Raw genomic sequence first — 17,316 nt, 5'->3', positions numbered from 1 at the left:
CATGCATTGCTAATAGAAATCAGATGACGCCATGGTTAAAATTTAATATCTGAAAGCTTATTGCGGATTGCACATCTGTGGTCACCAATGTCTATGGTGTCACGTGAAAATGGGCCAATGAGAATGAAATTTGAATGGAATTACTCACATTTGATCAGCTATTTGGTCAAACCCAAAAAAAAGTTATGACAATGGACGCGCAATCCACGGTACAGTGAGATAGGATCAATCACTTTTTCATGATTTAACCAATCACATCAGCGAATTTGATCATGTGATCTGGTGTGTACGCTATCATCTGGCAAACACATCCACCAGTATAAAAGGACAGTTCCGTAGTGGGTGTGGCAAGTCTACGAGTGATGATCATTCCTATCAGATTACTTGACAGAGACTACATGGGCAGACTCGCTGACAATACACACACACACACACTCTGTACCCTGCTGCACTGTCCACTACAAGGATGGACGTCCTGAGACCTACACCGCTGTGTACTACATATAGCTACTGTGACACGAAAACGGAGGATTACCAGCAACAAGGGAGAAGGAAACAGTCAAAAAAGCAGTTTTGTAGTGGGTGTGGCAAATTAGAGAGTGATGATCACTCCAATCAGGCTGCCTAACAGACTACACAAGGAAGACTCGCCTAAGACACTCTGCACCCTGCAGGATGGTTTTACTGTGAGCGAGGAACTGAACGGAAGATCACCTTTCAACTACTTTAATAGAACATACATCTACCTTACCATGCGACGAATTGTGGACAAGATCATGAAGTTACTATTGCAGTCTTCAATGTGTAGGGAGACACATTTTCACTCCTTTGGTTAACTCTACAGGGACAGCTGAAACTTCCAGAAGCTCTATTACTTTAACTACCCTAATAGAACATTCATCATAATGTAACAAACAATTTGTTAAAATGACAAAATCGTTCTTACAGTGTACCCTAATAGAACATACACGACCTCTAATTGGGAAACCGCTCTTCGTATGAAGGATTCACCTGGGCTATACTGATATCTTAATTCTGAGAGCAATTATAATAAGCAACTCTTCTCTATCCAAATGCACATGCTGGTGTTGACCTTCTTGCTCAGTATAGCCGATTAACTTGAATATACCCCTTCTTGCTCAGTATAGCCGATTAACTTGAATACCCATACTCAATGCTACACTGCATACACACATTGTCATGTACTAAGTAAACAACACAGCAATACTATGACTAGGATGTAGAAACGGAACTCCAATTCAGTTACTCTAACAACACAATCTAACTAAATATAAACCACTGTATGTGAAACGCAAGTTGAATTAGTCATTGTGGTGATGTACCAACTATTGGTAAACCTCATACCACACTCAGACACTTTATGGTAGTTCATGCAACATCATCCAAATGAAGTAGAGTACATCCCAATTGTGGCATTTGTCTGCCATTCAAAAGCTAATCTCTTTTGTGTATGTGCATGGTTGTAATGGGACACATCTTGATACACCACCTTCATGAGGACTGTGTACACATGCATCTTGACAAGCCATCTGCATGAGTACTGCACAGATGTGCAGTGCACAAGGCCAACCTACATTACATAAACTACGACATCAGTCACTCTTTGTTGATGCACACACCATTGAAGAAATTATGTGTGCACATTAGTAGCTATGCGTAATCATGTCTTTGTTGGTATGTAATGATGTGATTACTCCTTGATCATCAGTAATGTTCAAATTTAAGTGTATTCACACAATAGCACATAACAATTGTCTTAGTATCAAGCACATTTTGTGCAGGTACACCTAGTTATTAATATTAGTATTTTAAAAATTGTTAATTTAGGAATGAAGTAGGGATCTATGCAATACAAAGTAGTGAAACAAGAGATGAATGATGGTATTACAACATACCTCGGTGGAAAAGTCCCTACTTTGGCATTGAACAAAATTATAGCTAATGTGCCAAAGTATGGACTTTCCCACTGAGCTACACTGTAACACCACCATTAGAGTGACTGAAGTGCTTCTGAAATCCAGTTCTGAAATAATTCTGTGGCGTCTAAATATGCTGCTGAAAGAAAGTGTTGAAACAGAAAATTAATGCATCGATATAATTTCGTTGAACGAAGAAGAAGACAAGCAGCCTGATTGAAGATAAAATAAACGACATGGCGCCGAGGGCCTACACCCATTGGAACTCCAAGGGCACATCCCAGTGGTGAGTTTGTTATTGTGGTGTAAAATGGTGGCCGCGTGCTGCTTCGTTTGGCCTCTAGGCTTTTGACTGTGATCAGTGAGTGAGTGAGTGAGTGAGCGGGTGAGTGAGTGAGCGAGTGAGTGAGTGGGTGAGTGAGTGAGTGAGTGGGTGAGTGAGTGAGTGAGTCTTAAGGCCCCTGCCTGGGGGTTTTGCTGTGTGTATGCTGGCGGTTCATACAGTGTTTTCGTAGGTCTGTGTAGGCTCTGTAGGTTTAGCTGCTTTTTTCTGCTTTTTGTCTTTTAAATTAAAATAGGTTTAACTTCTAGCTAGAGATCGGGGAGGATGGGAGTGCCATTAGGGACAGAATAATAATAATAATAGTGAGTGAGTGAGTGAGTGAGTGAGTGAGTGAGTGAGTGAGTGAGTGAGTGAGTGAGTGAGTGAGTGAGTGAGTGAGTGAGTGAGTGAGTGAGTGAGTGAGTGAGTGAGTGAGTGAGTGAGTGAGTGAGTGAGTGAGGCAGGCAGACCAAATTTTAAGTTTTGGTGATTAAATTCTATATCTGGCCACCAGTATGTGTTTTAATGTTTTTAATGCTGTATTTCATGTTAGATGGACTAATATTATTCTGAAAAGGTGATTTTCGTGGCATAAGATGTCTCTATGGATGATTTTTGAAGGGGGTAATTTAGGCGGCTCACATCAATTTTGGGAGGATATCATACCGTTTGATTAACATACAGCAATTATTGAATTTGTTAACATTTGCATCATTGCAGCAATTTCTTGGGTACCACTTTTGATCCTTTCATTTCACAATTTATAAACCCACGTAGCCAATGGTGGTGCTAGTTTGATTTTACATGACGTACAATTTGGATCAGTGTTGTAAAATCTGGTCACTAATACTGCGTACTGTACATAGTGTACCCATTGTAGTGTGCTGCAAATATTGTAATAATTGTTGTGGTATGGTGTGTAGTTAGATCAAAGGCTGCTGCAGTGTTACAAATCAGCTATACACCAGTATACAAATGATTGTATGTAAGCACTACCTTTACATTACAAAGTCTGGTCACCAATAATACATAGAAACCATACATGGTGCCACCACAGTAAATCACAACAGAAACATGAATTTACCAACACATGAAGACTATTACATTGCTATATTACTCATCCTAATTATAAACACTTAATTATAAACACAATACGTTTAGTTATTCACACTAACAAAATTAATATCAGTGCAGCACCTAAACCCTGCTTTCTAGTTACACATTTATTTAGACCCTAAATTTCTGCCTAAACATTCTTACATTGTTATGTGATGGTACTGATTATTTTGTACCATAATCATTTAGAGTATATGGTCTATAGACCATAAGTTTGGTAACATCAACAGGTAATTTATTGTATTCTAACAAAATGGTCTGGCTTCCTATTAACATACCGCATTTACTTGGTTAAATGCCTATTAGCCTAGTGTACAAAATCAGTTTGGCTACTATTCAAGGGCAGTGTTTATAACATGCAGCTTTAAAGTGCAACGACCATTCAGTATAGCAAACAAAAATTGTTGCTATAAGAACAGTACATAGTTAATTACTTCATGTTTCATTGCAATGTGTACTAAAGATGAAAAATATGGTCTCTACATGTAGAACAACTATTGCTTTCGTCCTTAATGAGAATAATACTGCAGGATAGTCTACCTCACCTTTTCCTAATCCAAGAATAAACAGAAAACTCTTTAGAACAATCAAGGACTACAGACTCAAATAATAGCCGTGGTATTTATTCAAGGATGGCATTTGTGCTGTAAAGCCTTATCCACACAAAAACAGCCAAGCTGTGAAAAAAATGGTGCAGCCTTAAAAAGCCTGGGTGAAAAAAGTTGTGAAATCAAAGGTGGCAGCCAAGAAATGGCTGCAATGATGTTAATGCTAATAAATTTTTAACAATGCACACAGCCATTATTAAATTTTTTTAGCATTAACATCATTGCAGCCATTTCTTGGCCGCCACCTTTGATCTCACAACTTTTTTCACCCAGGCTTTTTAAGGCCGCACCATTTTTTCCAGCTTGGCTGTTTTTGTGTGGATTTCACTCCTTTTTGTACTTTATAAGGCCCCAAAACCAGCCTATAGCTGACTTTGAGGTTTGTTTTTACTCACATTTCTTCTTTTCTATGTAGATACAATGATGATTATTGAAGACAGACTTATAAATGTATTTCATTGCATGATTTAATTCAATATTTGATAACATTATTGCAATACTCTAATAGAGTGCACATTGTTTTGAGGACTTCTAAAAGAACGTACATAGAATGTTCTAGAACAATCTAGCACTTCTATTGGTAGATCTATGAAATTGCAAACGTTTGATTATGAGCAGGTTTCAACTAGAAATTCATTTATAAAGCAGAAATTAAGTGAAGTGATCAGCCAAGGTAGCAGTGGTTCAGTGGTTAAGGATGCAGATGTTAGGTATGGAGGTCCCTGGTTTGAACTCTGGTAAGCTTTTTTTCGACATTTTTTGCACACCTTTTTTACCCCGTGGAGACTGTTCTATTAGAGTATCTCGATCCCACCATTTTTAGTTTTTGCTTTATAACTTTGTCACTGTAACTCTACTGCTATTCAAACTAACAAAAGGCACTGCTACGATGATCAGCCTATCTATACACCAATTTTCAAGTTATTTCTATGCTTGGTTTACCCTGTAGCCATGACAGAAGTTTGGTCTTTTTTTACGTGAATAAATGCTCATAACTCATTGAATATTACTCAGATTCACAACAAACTTAGTACGTGAATCCACCAGTACATGCTGGTCATTTGTGCCAAAGATCGTGGCAATTGAGTTACACATTTGTATTTTATAGCAATTTTTGCTAAGTGTGCGAAAAGAAATCGAAGACCCTGTAGCCACCATACGGCATAAGAAGAAAAAAACGAAGAAATTAAAATGAAATTTTGAACGTCCATATCTTGCAAATGGCTGTTGCAAATTTAATCAACTTTTCTGTGTGGTGTACCCTACTTGGGGGACAGCTATAATGCAAAAATGGTGTGCTTTGGAGAAGGGGCCATGGAGGTATGCACACATGAAAAAGCTACTTTCTTTCTTCCTGTAAATATACTCGTGGTGTGGTTGCCAGCTTTCTTGGCCTCACAACACACTACCGTGTGTCTTGAAATTAAATTTTTTTTTTTAAATTACTGTATGCTCTATCTTTAAGAACACAGTGTGGCCACTATTCAAATGTGGCAACTATTAAAAGTTTGACATTTAATCAAGGAAATGCGGTAAAATAGTCAGTTTGTGTTGTTCACAGGTGACTTTGAAGATTCATTTTCAGAAAACATTTTACAAACACATACATATGTACGTATGTAAAATTTCAATACTAATTATACAAATGCACCTTGCAGCTTGCAAAACACAGTTGATTCCTCTGGATTAGCAGCAACAAGAAAACTATCATGGCTACAAAATAGGTTGCTTGATCCAATTAGGACAGGAAAGGATAGAATAAAAACTGAAAAGAAAAATTTGCAAACACACATCATACATAACTACATAGCTATCCAGTGTATGCAGATTAAATGTACAGTCCAAAAGTGAACTCTCTGTAGTAGTACTTACTCACTGTAACTTGCTAAATATTTACAAGTGTAAGAAGTTTGAAAAAAAATGTGCCCATGTACAAATAGTAGGAGTCACAAAGATTGCCAAAAATATTGACTGGACTTCATTGTCATGTTTCCTTCATGTTGACTTAATTGGTAGCATTGGTTGAGTACAATTGTTATTCAATGTGGCCCACAATGCCAGCACAATAAGATGTACTTTTTGTTCTTTTTTGTGCCCCATTTCTTTTGACCACTAGTGTGTCAATGACATATATATGGCTTATGTTATTCTAAAACCGAAATGGGATATGTCCATAATTTTTGTACCATGCCTCCCCATGTGTAAAGGTAGAGCATTTCCCATATTATTGGTCATATGTAATCATATGTAATGAAAGAGAACCAGATAGTGAAGTATGTTCAAGGATTAAAAATTTGTAAACAAATAATCTGGGAAATAAAATTTCATAAATCACTGGTACCAAAAATCTATAACTAGCTAGCATCAATTCAAAAGAAAATTTTCTCAAATGAAATGTCAACCACAAAATTGTGAATATTTTCCCCCTTGAAAATAACCCACCTATGTGGTAACTAATGTGGTATAATGATCAGTTATGTTTGTTATAAAAAGTTAATAAATAATTATGAGTATAGAAATTATTAAAAATTATATAGCCATCTTGCAGGTCCATAGTGAGTTGAGTAAGTTAAAATTACCAAAAAGCTCCAATATTTTTCAGCTACCAATTATTTCCATGATTTTTGCATCTCACAGCTAATACAATGCACACCCTATGGATTTATCTTTTATTGCTTTCAAGTTCATTAATGCATATACATACAAGTTTCTTGGACCAAGACTGAATTAGAGATTAAATGTTCACTAGTAATCTGTAGGTGTAGGCGACCTCCCTTGTTTCCCTACTTTTTTTCTATGATCCCTAATCGAACTTAAAATTCCTTAAACTTGTTTGTTTACTGTTTTGCAACCTTACTATGACTGGTGAACCCACGCATACTGCATCAAGGATGGCACCAAAATTTTTCATCTGAATGCATGCTCAAGCTATCAAATATTGCTCTGAAAGTGCAGTGGCCATTATTATGCTTTGCTTTCAACTATGTTCAACCCATTATACAGTGCTACAGACAAAAAACAGTAGAAGAAGTACCTCCGCAATCAATCCAGTCATCACAAAAATACAATGATTCATGCGCTCCAACTAACAAGTACTGCCTTGAAAGTGCAGTGGCCATTACGCTTTGCCTTCAAGTATGTTCAACCTGTTATACAGCGCTACAAACAAAAAAACAGCAGAAGAAGTGCCTCCACAATCAATCCAGTCACCACAAAAATACGACAATTCGCGCACCCTGACTAACAATTACTGCCTCGAAAGTGCAGGGGTCATTACACTTCACTTTCAGCCAAGTTCAGTCCGTTACACAGCATTACAAATGAAGAACAGTGTTAGAATTGCTTCTGCAATCAATCCAGCTACCCTGGAAAACACTGATGATTCCTGTTTATAAATGTACTGTACGGAAGTCATGGATTGCGCTACCACTAATTGACACCTTGGGTTGTCAGCAAAAAAAAAGGGATACAAAGGAGGACAAAGGTAAGTCCATGATGCGTGCATTGTACGTACTGTGGTATGCCAAAAAGCACAGCTCAGGACGAAGTGACGTCGAACAGTGAAAAAATCAAGCTCATGGCCTCAGCTGTTATCGAGTTACGCTTGCCTGAATGCATCAGGCAGGCAGGTAGTTCATTACACAGTGATACAAATGAAGAACAGTATGAGAACAATCACTATGGAAAATACGGGTAATAAGCGTAATAGCTTCCACCACAGCCACAGGGAAGCCATATTACGCTACCGCAAATCGATACCTCACCATGATTCCTAATATAGTGTACTACCATACTGTATGATGTTTAGTGGAGGCAACCACTCTTGTTTGACTATTTGCTATTCCCTTGTTTTGTTACCTTTTTATTCTTTGATTCTTAATCCAATTTAAAATTGCTAATTTTCCTTCTACTTGTATCTTTGCTACTCAACATACAATTTTTTTTCTTCTGCCACTAATGTATATCTATGAACTCAAATGATACAAAATCACAAAAATAAATTATTAGCATCAGATAACTTCCAACATCAAGGACAGCATCACCTTTGCCAGCAGTTCAACAAGATCAGGAGCACACCACAAGTTAATTCATCCAAGAACTTCAGTAGTAGAACAGCATCACTTTTTTTACTTCAGCACAATTGCAAGATTTTACAGCTACTACTTGTTGACCATCTATAGATCTTTCACTACCTAGCCACCATCACAATCAAACACTGAATAATCAAGTTCTATTTTAAGGAGCCACTTAACCAAAAAATTTGATTCTGATAGAACTTGCACATTTCACATAGCTACCACTGCTCCAGTGAGCCCATTCCCATTTATCAATGTTAATAATAATCACTCATGGATGCCAGCCACCACCAGTTACTGGCATGCCTTCAGCATGCACACCAATTGATTGTGGTTCGTACACACAAGCTGTGAAGATGTAAAAATAATCAGATAAAAATATTAACCAGAAAACCAGCCTCACAATACCTTCACAGTGCATTGGCAATTACAAGCCAAAAGTGCACCAAAATGCTTTCAATAAATTGCCACAAATGTTAAAATTTTATTTAGCGGAATTATTAATTAACTACAACCTGACTCAATAATGACTATGGCTATAGGATTGATTTTCTCACCACTTCAGCCTGACAGGTGCCTTTTGGTATACTGTTGTATGTACAATGCATGTACCTTTGTCTTCCTTTGTATCACATTTCTATTCATCCCATGGCTTTGTGTTGAAAATTGCTCATAAATTTTGCACCATGCCACCAACAGACAAAGTACGTAAGCAGATTTGTTCTAGGCTAGCTTCATACCTCGTTCTCCATGTATAGGGCTGTGTAGGCAGAACCTGTTGAAATCTGAAATCTACATTGTACAATTATGTGTATGGCACCATTCTTTCCTTCAATGTGGTGTTATAGAAGTAATTCACTAAATTATGCAGAGTGTGAGGAAAAGTAAAACGTGTATATATAGAAAATTACAAACAGTACTTAAACGAGGAAGATCATTACCTGAAGTGCAAATTTAATTCCTATCTTTAGCCACATTACTTTTGTGGTTCCCTGGAAGTATTGATTAAGTACAATCAAGCTCAAAAACAACTTTAAAGTGACAAGAAATGCTTCCATTGAGTTTTGCAATTAAAACCACTAACATGGAACTAGCATTTTAAAAAAATTGTCAATTTAAAAATGAAGTAGGGATTTATGCAGTAAAAAGTAGTGAAACAAGTGGTAATACAGCCTAGCTTGGCGGGAAAGTCCCTACTTTGGCACTAAACTAAAATAATTGCTATAGCTAATGTGCCAAAGTAGGGACTTTCCCACCGAACTATGCTGTAATACCATCATTTATCTCTTGTTTTACTACTTTTTTATAGTATAGATCCCTACTTCATTTTAAAATAATACTAGCTTGTTTAGATTTTTTTTGTAGCACAACAAGCTATGGTGTAACTTGTGACTGTTCTATTAGAATATCATACATGACTGTTGTATTAGAGTGACTGTTGCATTAAAGCATATCTCAAGTCAGCCAAGGGGTGTGCAGCTATAGCTAGACCAATAAAGGATGAGGTCATCTTGTTTACTGTTAAGTAAATAGCTAGATTGTTATGATGTGCGGTCTCCATACTCTATCGCTATTAGTCAATCTAGATTTGTTGCTATCACAAACGGGATCCCAATCGCGAAGGTGCAGATAATACAGATATCTAACTAGTATACCTCTTATAGTAGCGCCGGGACTGAAATGCTTTTGAATTCTGAAATAATTCTGTGGCATCTAAATATGCTGCTGAAAGAAAGGGTTGATACAGAAAATTAACTCCTCAATATGATTTTGTTGGATGAAGAAGACAAGCAAAAATAAAAGAAAAGACAAGGCGCAGAGGGCCTACACTAATCGGAACCCCAAAAGGCATATCCCACTGGCGAGGTTGTTATTGTGGCATAAAATGGTGGCCATGCACTGCTTTGTTTGGCCTCTAGCCTTGTGCCTGTGGTCAGGCAGGCAGGCAGGCAGGCAGGCAGGCAGGCAGGCAGGCAGGCAGGCAGGCAGGCAGGCAGGCAGGCAGGCAGGCAGGCAGGCAGGCAGGCAGGCAGGCAGGCAGGCAGGCAGGCAGGCAGGCAGGCAGGCAGGCAGGCAGGCAGGCAGGCAGGCAGGCAGGCAGGCAGGCAGGCAGGCAGGCAGGCAGGCAGGCAGTGAGACTGAAATTTAAAGTTAGGCATTTTTAAAAAATTCTATATCCAGCCACCTGTAAGTGTTTTGTTATATTTAATGCTGTGAGGGATTAATAATCTGTGGTATTACATACCATACAAAAACAGCCAAGCTGTGAAAACATAGAGCGGCCTTAAAAATCCTGGGTGAAAAAAGTTGTGAATCAAAGGTAGCAGCCAAGAAATGGCTCCAATAGTGTTAATGCTAATAAATTTTAACAAAACACAGCCATTATTACAATTTATTAGTATTAACATCATTGCAGCCATTTCTTGCCTGCCACCTTTGATTTCACAACTTTTTTCACCCAGGCTTTTTTAAGGCCGCACCTTTTTCACAGCTGGCTGTTTTTGTGTGGACTTTACTACTTTTTGTTTTTTATAAGGCCCCAATGGCTAACTTTAGGAATTATTGTTTTTACTCACATTTCTTCTATTCTACGTATATATAGACACAATGATTATTGAAGACAGACTTATAAATGTATTTTATAGAACTATGTGTGGGTGAGATCAAAGGAAAAGGTATACTTTAATAATTTTCATAAAGTGCACTTTACGCCAGCAAACAGTGCTTTATTGCCCACAAAGAGTGCTTTAATTGTGCAATAAAGCACTCTTTGTGGGCAATTAAGAACAGTTGCCCACATGCTCTAGTGCAGGCTAATAACCCATGCTGCTCATGCCAGTACAACTAATCACCCAAGCCAGTGAAGGCTGATAGCCCTTGCCGTGCTGAGTGGTCAATCACCCCAGCAAACACGAGTGCTACCACTGGATTGCTTTTATAGACATGCCTAATGCTTTGATGATAGGTGGGAAATACCTGGCGAACAGCTATGATGCAAAAATGGTATGCTTTGGAGAAGGAGCCCATGGAGCTATGCACATGTGAAAAAGCTGTTTTCTTTCTTCCTATCAATATACTCACGGTGTGGTCCCACCGGCTTTCTTGGCCACACAACACACTACCATGTGTCTTGATTATATGGACTAACACTATTCTGTAAAGGTGATTTTTTGTCATGTAGGAAGAATTTCAAAAGTGGAATTTTGGGCGGCATGCAAAATGAGTAACAAATAGATGCAAATTATCTTTATTTGTACCACAGATGCACAGTGTATCAGCCACAACTTGTTTGTACTTACCAGTTACCTGAACAGCAACTGTTCCATAAATCACATAGATCAATGGATAATGAAACCTGAGAAATACAGTGTGCACAGCATCAAGACACATGATCATGTTTTGTGCATGCAGCTAAGGAAAGTCAGTGCAGGTGTGCATATTTATTATATATGAACAAAAGTGTAGTGTCAGTGTGAGTGTAAAGTCAGTGTAGGTCATCACTTGTGAAAATAATTGATTCAATTCTACATAATAATGGTGTATATAATGTTTCTAAACTACTTATATCACTCAAACCGTGCAGCATATCTTAGATATAATTAAAACCAACATAGAAATTTATTACATTTTCTATGGAGCTTTCATCGCTTGTAGAAGGCTTGAGTACAAAATTAGACTACTCACATTGTTGTGTGCTTTACAATGCTCGCAATCAAGGTGATCACTCCTCCAGTCAAACCAATGATTAACGTAATAATTTGCCACACATTGTAGGCTGTTACAACACTATCACTGTATGCAAATGTTCTACCACAAATTGGGAGACACAGTCCACAAAATACTCCAAAGTCATCTGGACATGGTAATTGTGGAGTGATTGATACAGTCAGATTAGCACCTTCATCAAAACTACTACAATCTGGAAGTGAAAGATTAAGGAAATTTTCAACAACTCTCCATTCTCCAGCACACTGATTATCACGAATCTGAACACATTCTTCACTTAGCGATAATGAGCTATTAGTAGAACCATCACAGAGAAAATCAATAACATCACAGAAAAAATCTACTCCATCCTCCACACATCTATCATTTTGCAATATAGCTCCAAGGCTGTATACATGATTCAGATTTGAAGCAATGTTACTACAATTATTGAACAAGTCTGTACTTTTATTTAACTTAAACTGACATACTCCTGCTAATATGTTTGTAGATGATCTGATTTGCTGATCTAGTTTTGAATTCATCTATGCATAGAAACGTATACATAATAATGTGGTAATAAGATCAAATTTTTTTCCCAAGGCTAGTCAACCAGAAACTAGCTACTGATGTTCGTAAATAGTACATCACAACAAACTGCTACCACTGATTAACTCCTCAAAGAATTCCAACAGTTTATATATTATTTTACTTCACAGTCACCATTATATTTTGAATATTACCAAATTATCAGTGGTAAATTCTAAGGTTTGAAATTTTTTTATACAAATTGTAAAGTATGAATAATGAGTTTATGTACAATCTATAATCCCTTTCCCATCTTACTATAGGCTATGACTCACAATTTTAAAATTTAATTTATCCTCATACACCATACTGTATATTATATCTAATCATGGCAAAGCTGAACGTTTAACTGGTATTAAGAACTCATCTATGAGTGCTTAATAATGACACAATAGTGCTTTGGCTGGAAACAATTTAACATCCATCTAGATAATCTTAACCATTGGTAAATGTTTACGCAAACAATTGTCAGTGCTTAACCTCTTTGTAAACAAATTTGCTATATGTATAATGAACAATAAACATGTACTTTAACTGGATTACACATGCAAAAGTTATCACATTTCTGCATGTTGTTTGAGAAGAAAATTAAATAAAGAAGACAAGTTATGAAGCCAAGCCAGAAGAACATAGCTTACTACAAAAGGTATCCCATACACTGTATACGTTTATTCATAATAAATTATACACATTGACAGTGCCCACTCCCTCTCACCCCTCCTCCCCCGCTGTCCTGGTAGTATAGTTCCTTAAAGATGAAATAAACAAAGCACTTATACAATCACACACAAACGTATATATAAGCCTATATAGAGTTGTAAACTTACCTGACAACTCTCAAAATCCGCAATACGGCTTATTTCAACAGTACCAGATGGCGGATCAGTATAAAACAGTGTAATGGGAATTTGCATCACTCCTATCACCGACAGTGTTGCACATAAGAACAAAACTGCCATGCATAGTTTATGCCGTATATTATTATTGCCATTTACAAATGAAGAGTATTTATTATCATTTGCCATTGCTTCAATATCCGGAGTGGGTGATTTTTTATCAGTCTCATTAGATACACCACCATTCTTGTTACCAGATGAAATAGTTTCGAGTGCAATGTTTTCCCCACAAACTGTTTGGTTACCATCAGTATGAGATTCTGAAATTTCTTGGACAAGTGTGTTATTACCCCTTGGTTCCATAATAATTCTGAAGGAATTGTAAAACAATCCATTAATCAAGACACATGATAATGTATAGTGTGGCTAAGTATAGCTAGTGCAGCCGCCTGACAGACAAGTGTGTATTTTACAGCAACCAAGAAAATACCATTTTCACACATACATAGCTCAATAGTTCCTGAACCATTTTTGCTGTGGTGTGGAACTCTGTGGGGGCGAGGCATCTCCTATACCACATTGTAGCTGAAGCTGTCCAGCCATCACCAAGATACGTGCCTTTCTTTACATACAGCACACAGTTACTATACATCACATCATGATGGTTCTTTGAATGTCCTTCAAAACAACTCTTCTTCCTCTGTAACAAAAGTTCTGCTGGGATTGAATCCCACAAAGTTACTACAGTTACTTGCCAACTGTGGCGAAAGTGGTCCAGTGTTCAAAAATTGCAAAGGTTCTGAAAATGAAGATGGCTGGCTGGATCAAAACCATGTAGTCTGTTAGATAATCTGCACCCAGAGGAGGTTGGACGCGCTATAAGCGCTACTTAAATATATTGCTCTTAATAGCATTCTTTTCTTTGGTATTTCACGTGACCCTCAATAGTCGCAATACTAAACTGAAAAACTATGGAGTTCACTGGGGTTCGTTAGATATTCAGATTGTTCTTCACGTAGGCTTCAAGGCTATGTACTTTGTTTTCTCAAGGCACTTGAGATTCGGGGTGAAATTAACAAATTGTGATTTGGTGCATAAAACTTCACTAGGCTTATCACGTACGTTTTCTATAATAAAACAATGACCCTTCACTGCGTTACACTGAGATCGCTGTATTACCTTCCTCAATAAAACTGATTTTGTATAATTTATTTTATTGGCACTTTAAGCTCTGGCTTTGTTACCAGCCAAATCAGTAGGGTTCGCTGGGGATCGCCACACCGTTAGATTTAGAAATACATAAACTTTCAAATGCACTATAGTTTTAATAAAATTGTCTTGAAACAAAGATTTTCCAATGAAAATGTACAGCTCACATGAACGCGTCCAATCTCCTCTGATCTGTACCTTCAAAGTATGTCTATTTTTTTTTTGCATTTTTCTTCATTTTCGTACTCCTCTTTTGCAAAATTACAATAACTTGTACTGTGCTATAGTTCAAACTTGGAGGGAAACAAGACAGTATTACAGTCCAATTTTCATACAGATCAAATAAAGAACAAGGCAGTTATGCGTGAATTTTATAAATTACAAATGCATTTTTTTGTTGTGTCTACAGGGTAAACCGCTTGAATGAAGGACTTGAAAATTTGACTGTACGTGGACTAACCATAGTAGCAAAAACCTTTTGTGGCTTGAAAGAAATTTTGATAAAAATTAATGATATATACCTAATATTCCAACTATGTGTAACAATCAACTTTTTGTTAATAAACAAGTATTACTTGTCATGCCAGGCAAACCACTTAATGGAAATAGGTATATAAGTAGATTAATTATTATATCAGTAATTTACAAGGAATCAGGTTAAAAAACCACAGAGTTACACTATGAAAATCAACTAGGTGTAACAAGTGCATGATCAAGATACTCTAATAGTGCAGTCACCCCATTAAAGCATTCAGCTATAAAAAGTCACTCTACTAAATCTTTCAGCTATGTGACAAGTTACAATGTGGAGAATTCAGCTATGTTACAAATCACCCTGTAGAGAATTTAGCTACATAGCCAGCCAGTCTCCCTGTAGTAAGTCTAGCTACAAACAAGTGAACCCGTGGAGTTCGTTCAGCTATGATCAAGTCAGCATGTAGAGAGTCCAGCAACGCTACAAGTCACCCTGTAGAGTTCAGCTACAAACAAGTCACCCTGTAGAGAGTTCACCTACTTAACATGTCACCTTCAGAGAGTTCAGCTACAAAATGTCATTCTGTACATAATTTTTGTTACAAGTCACCCTGTAGTTATAATTAAGTCACCCTTTAGAGAGTTCAACTATGTTACAAGTCACTCTATAGAGAGATTGGCAAGTCACTATGTAGAGGTTACAAGTCACACTGTAGAGAGTTCAGAAAAGTCACCCTATACATATGTTAGAAGTCACCCTGTAGAGAGATTATCAGCTACAATCAACCTGTGTAGTGTTCAATTATGTTATAAGTTATTTGTAGACAGTTCAGCTACATAACAAGTCACCCTAGTGAGTTCAGCTACAAATAAGTCAACATGTAACCACATGCCAACTTTATTAACTTTTGACAATATTATGGGGTCAACTACCAAGATGGAGCTTGAGAATCCGGATTCTACATTCTTCTATTCAGCTTTCAATGAGAATATCTAAGCAGCACATACACCCCGAATCACTCTGTATTCTCAGACATAGACTAACTTAGAAACCTTATCACAACTCTACTACAGAGTAGAAACAGAAAACGAAACTACAGAAAGATGGCTTCCTCTTCATACTCTAAGTTAAACAAAATTATTCCAATTAATACATAAGAAATATGTTAAACACAATGGCATACACAAACTAAGATGCTATTCAAAGTGTGTAAATCCTCTCCTACTAACCAATGTAGCACATATCATGTATGTATGTAAATAGTAGTGGTTCTGATTGATGAAGTGGCTTTTTTTCTTGTAGACAAGATCTAATCCAAAACAGCCAAGCTGTAAAAAAAGTGTGCGGCCCTCAAAAAGGCTATGGTGAAAAAAGATGTGAAATCCAAGGTGGCAGCCAAGAAATGGCTGTGATGGTAGGTTAATGGTAAAACTTTTAATAACGACAATTCAGGTGAATTTTTGTGCCGCTTGGTCTTGGCACAAAATTCACCTGAATTGTCATTATTAAAATTTTTACCATTAACCTACCATCACAGCCATTTCTTGGCCGTCACCTTGGATTTCACATCTTTTTTCACCATAGCCTTTTTGAGGGCCGCACACTTTTTTACAGCTTGGCTGTTTTGGATTAGATTTCATTTCTTTTTGTATTTGTATACCCCAAAGCCGGCCTATGGCCGGCTTTGGGACTTTTTTAACCTATCTTTTTTTCTTTACCACAGGGAGAAGAAAAGATGAAGTAGATGTACTTTAAATATTTTATCAGTAAATGTACAAATTATATATATATAATACATATATTGATTACAGAAATCTCCATGGTGGTTTCTTTGTAACTGAACACTCTACAAGGTGACTTCTTCTAATTGCTCTCTCTACAGGGTGAATTGTTTGTAGCTGAACGATCTACAAGGTAACTTCTTCTAGCTGATCTCTCTACAGGGTGATTTGTTTGTAGCTGAATTCTGTACAGGTGATTTGTTTGCAGCTGAGCTCTTTACAGAATGGTTCTTTGTAGCTGAACTCTCTAAAAGGTAACTTCTTCTAACTGATCTTTCTACAGGGCAATTTGTTTGTGGCTGAATTTTCTACAGGGTGATTTCTTTGCAGCTGAACTCTCTACATGGTGGTTTCTTTGTAGCTGAACTCTTTACAAGGTAATTTCTTCTAGCTGATCTCTCTACAGGTAGATTTGTTTGCAGCTGAATTATCTACAAGATAACTTATTCTAGCTGATCTCTCTACAGGGTGATTTGTTCGTAGCTGAATTCTGTACAGGTGATTTGTTTGCAGCTGAGCTCTTTACAAAATGGTTTCTTTGTAGCTGAACTCTCTACAAGGTAACTTCTTCTAACTGATCTTTCTACAGGGTGATTTGTTTGTAGCTGAACTATCTACAAGGTAATTTCTTCTAGCTGATCTCTCTACAGGGTGATTTGTTTG

General features: G+C 37.2%; 1 protein-coding gene across 1 annotated transcript in view; it reads right to left on the bottom strand.

Annotated features, from left to right (window-relative positions):
- The window catches only part of LOC136251914 (uncharacterized), a 50,186-nt gene that overhangs the window by 20,411 nt on the left and 12,459 nt on the right, over window positions 1–17,316 (bottom strand). The window contains exons 2-5 of the mRNA XM_066044307.1: window positions 13,180–13,558; window positions 11,744–12,309; window positions 11,359–11,414; window positions 5,635–5,748 (exon numbers count right to left, since the gene is read on the bottom strand). Of these exons, the coding sequence (XP_065900379.1) occupies window positions 5,635–5,748; window positions 11,359–11,414; window positions 11,744–12,309; window positions 13,180–13,558 (1,115 nt within the window). The remainder of the gene's footprint in view (window positions 1–5,634; window positions 5,749–11,358; window positions 11,415–11,743; window positions 12,310–13,179; window positions 13,559–17,316) is intronic.

The sequence above is a fragment of the Dysidea avara genome, chromosome 3 (genome assembly GCF_963678975.1).
Source record: "Dysidea avara chromosome 3, odDysAvar1.4, whole genome shotgun sequence".
Classification (NCBI taxonomy): domain Eukaryota; kingdom Metazoa; phylum Porifera; class Demospongiae; order Dictyoceratida; family Dysideidae; genus Dysidea; species Dysidea avara.
This window is presented reverse-complemented; position numbering and strand designations above follow the sequence as displayed.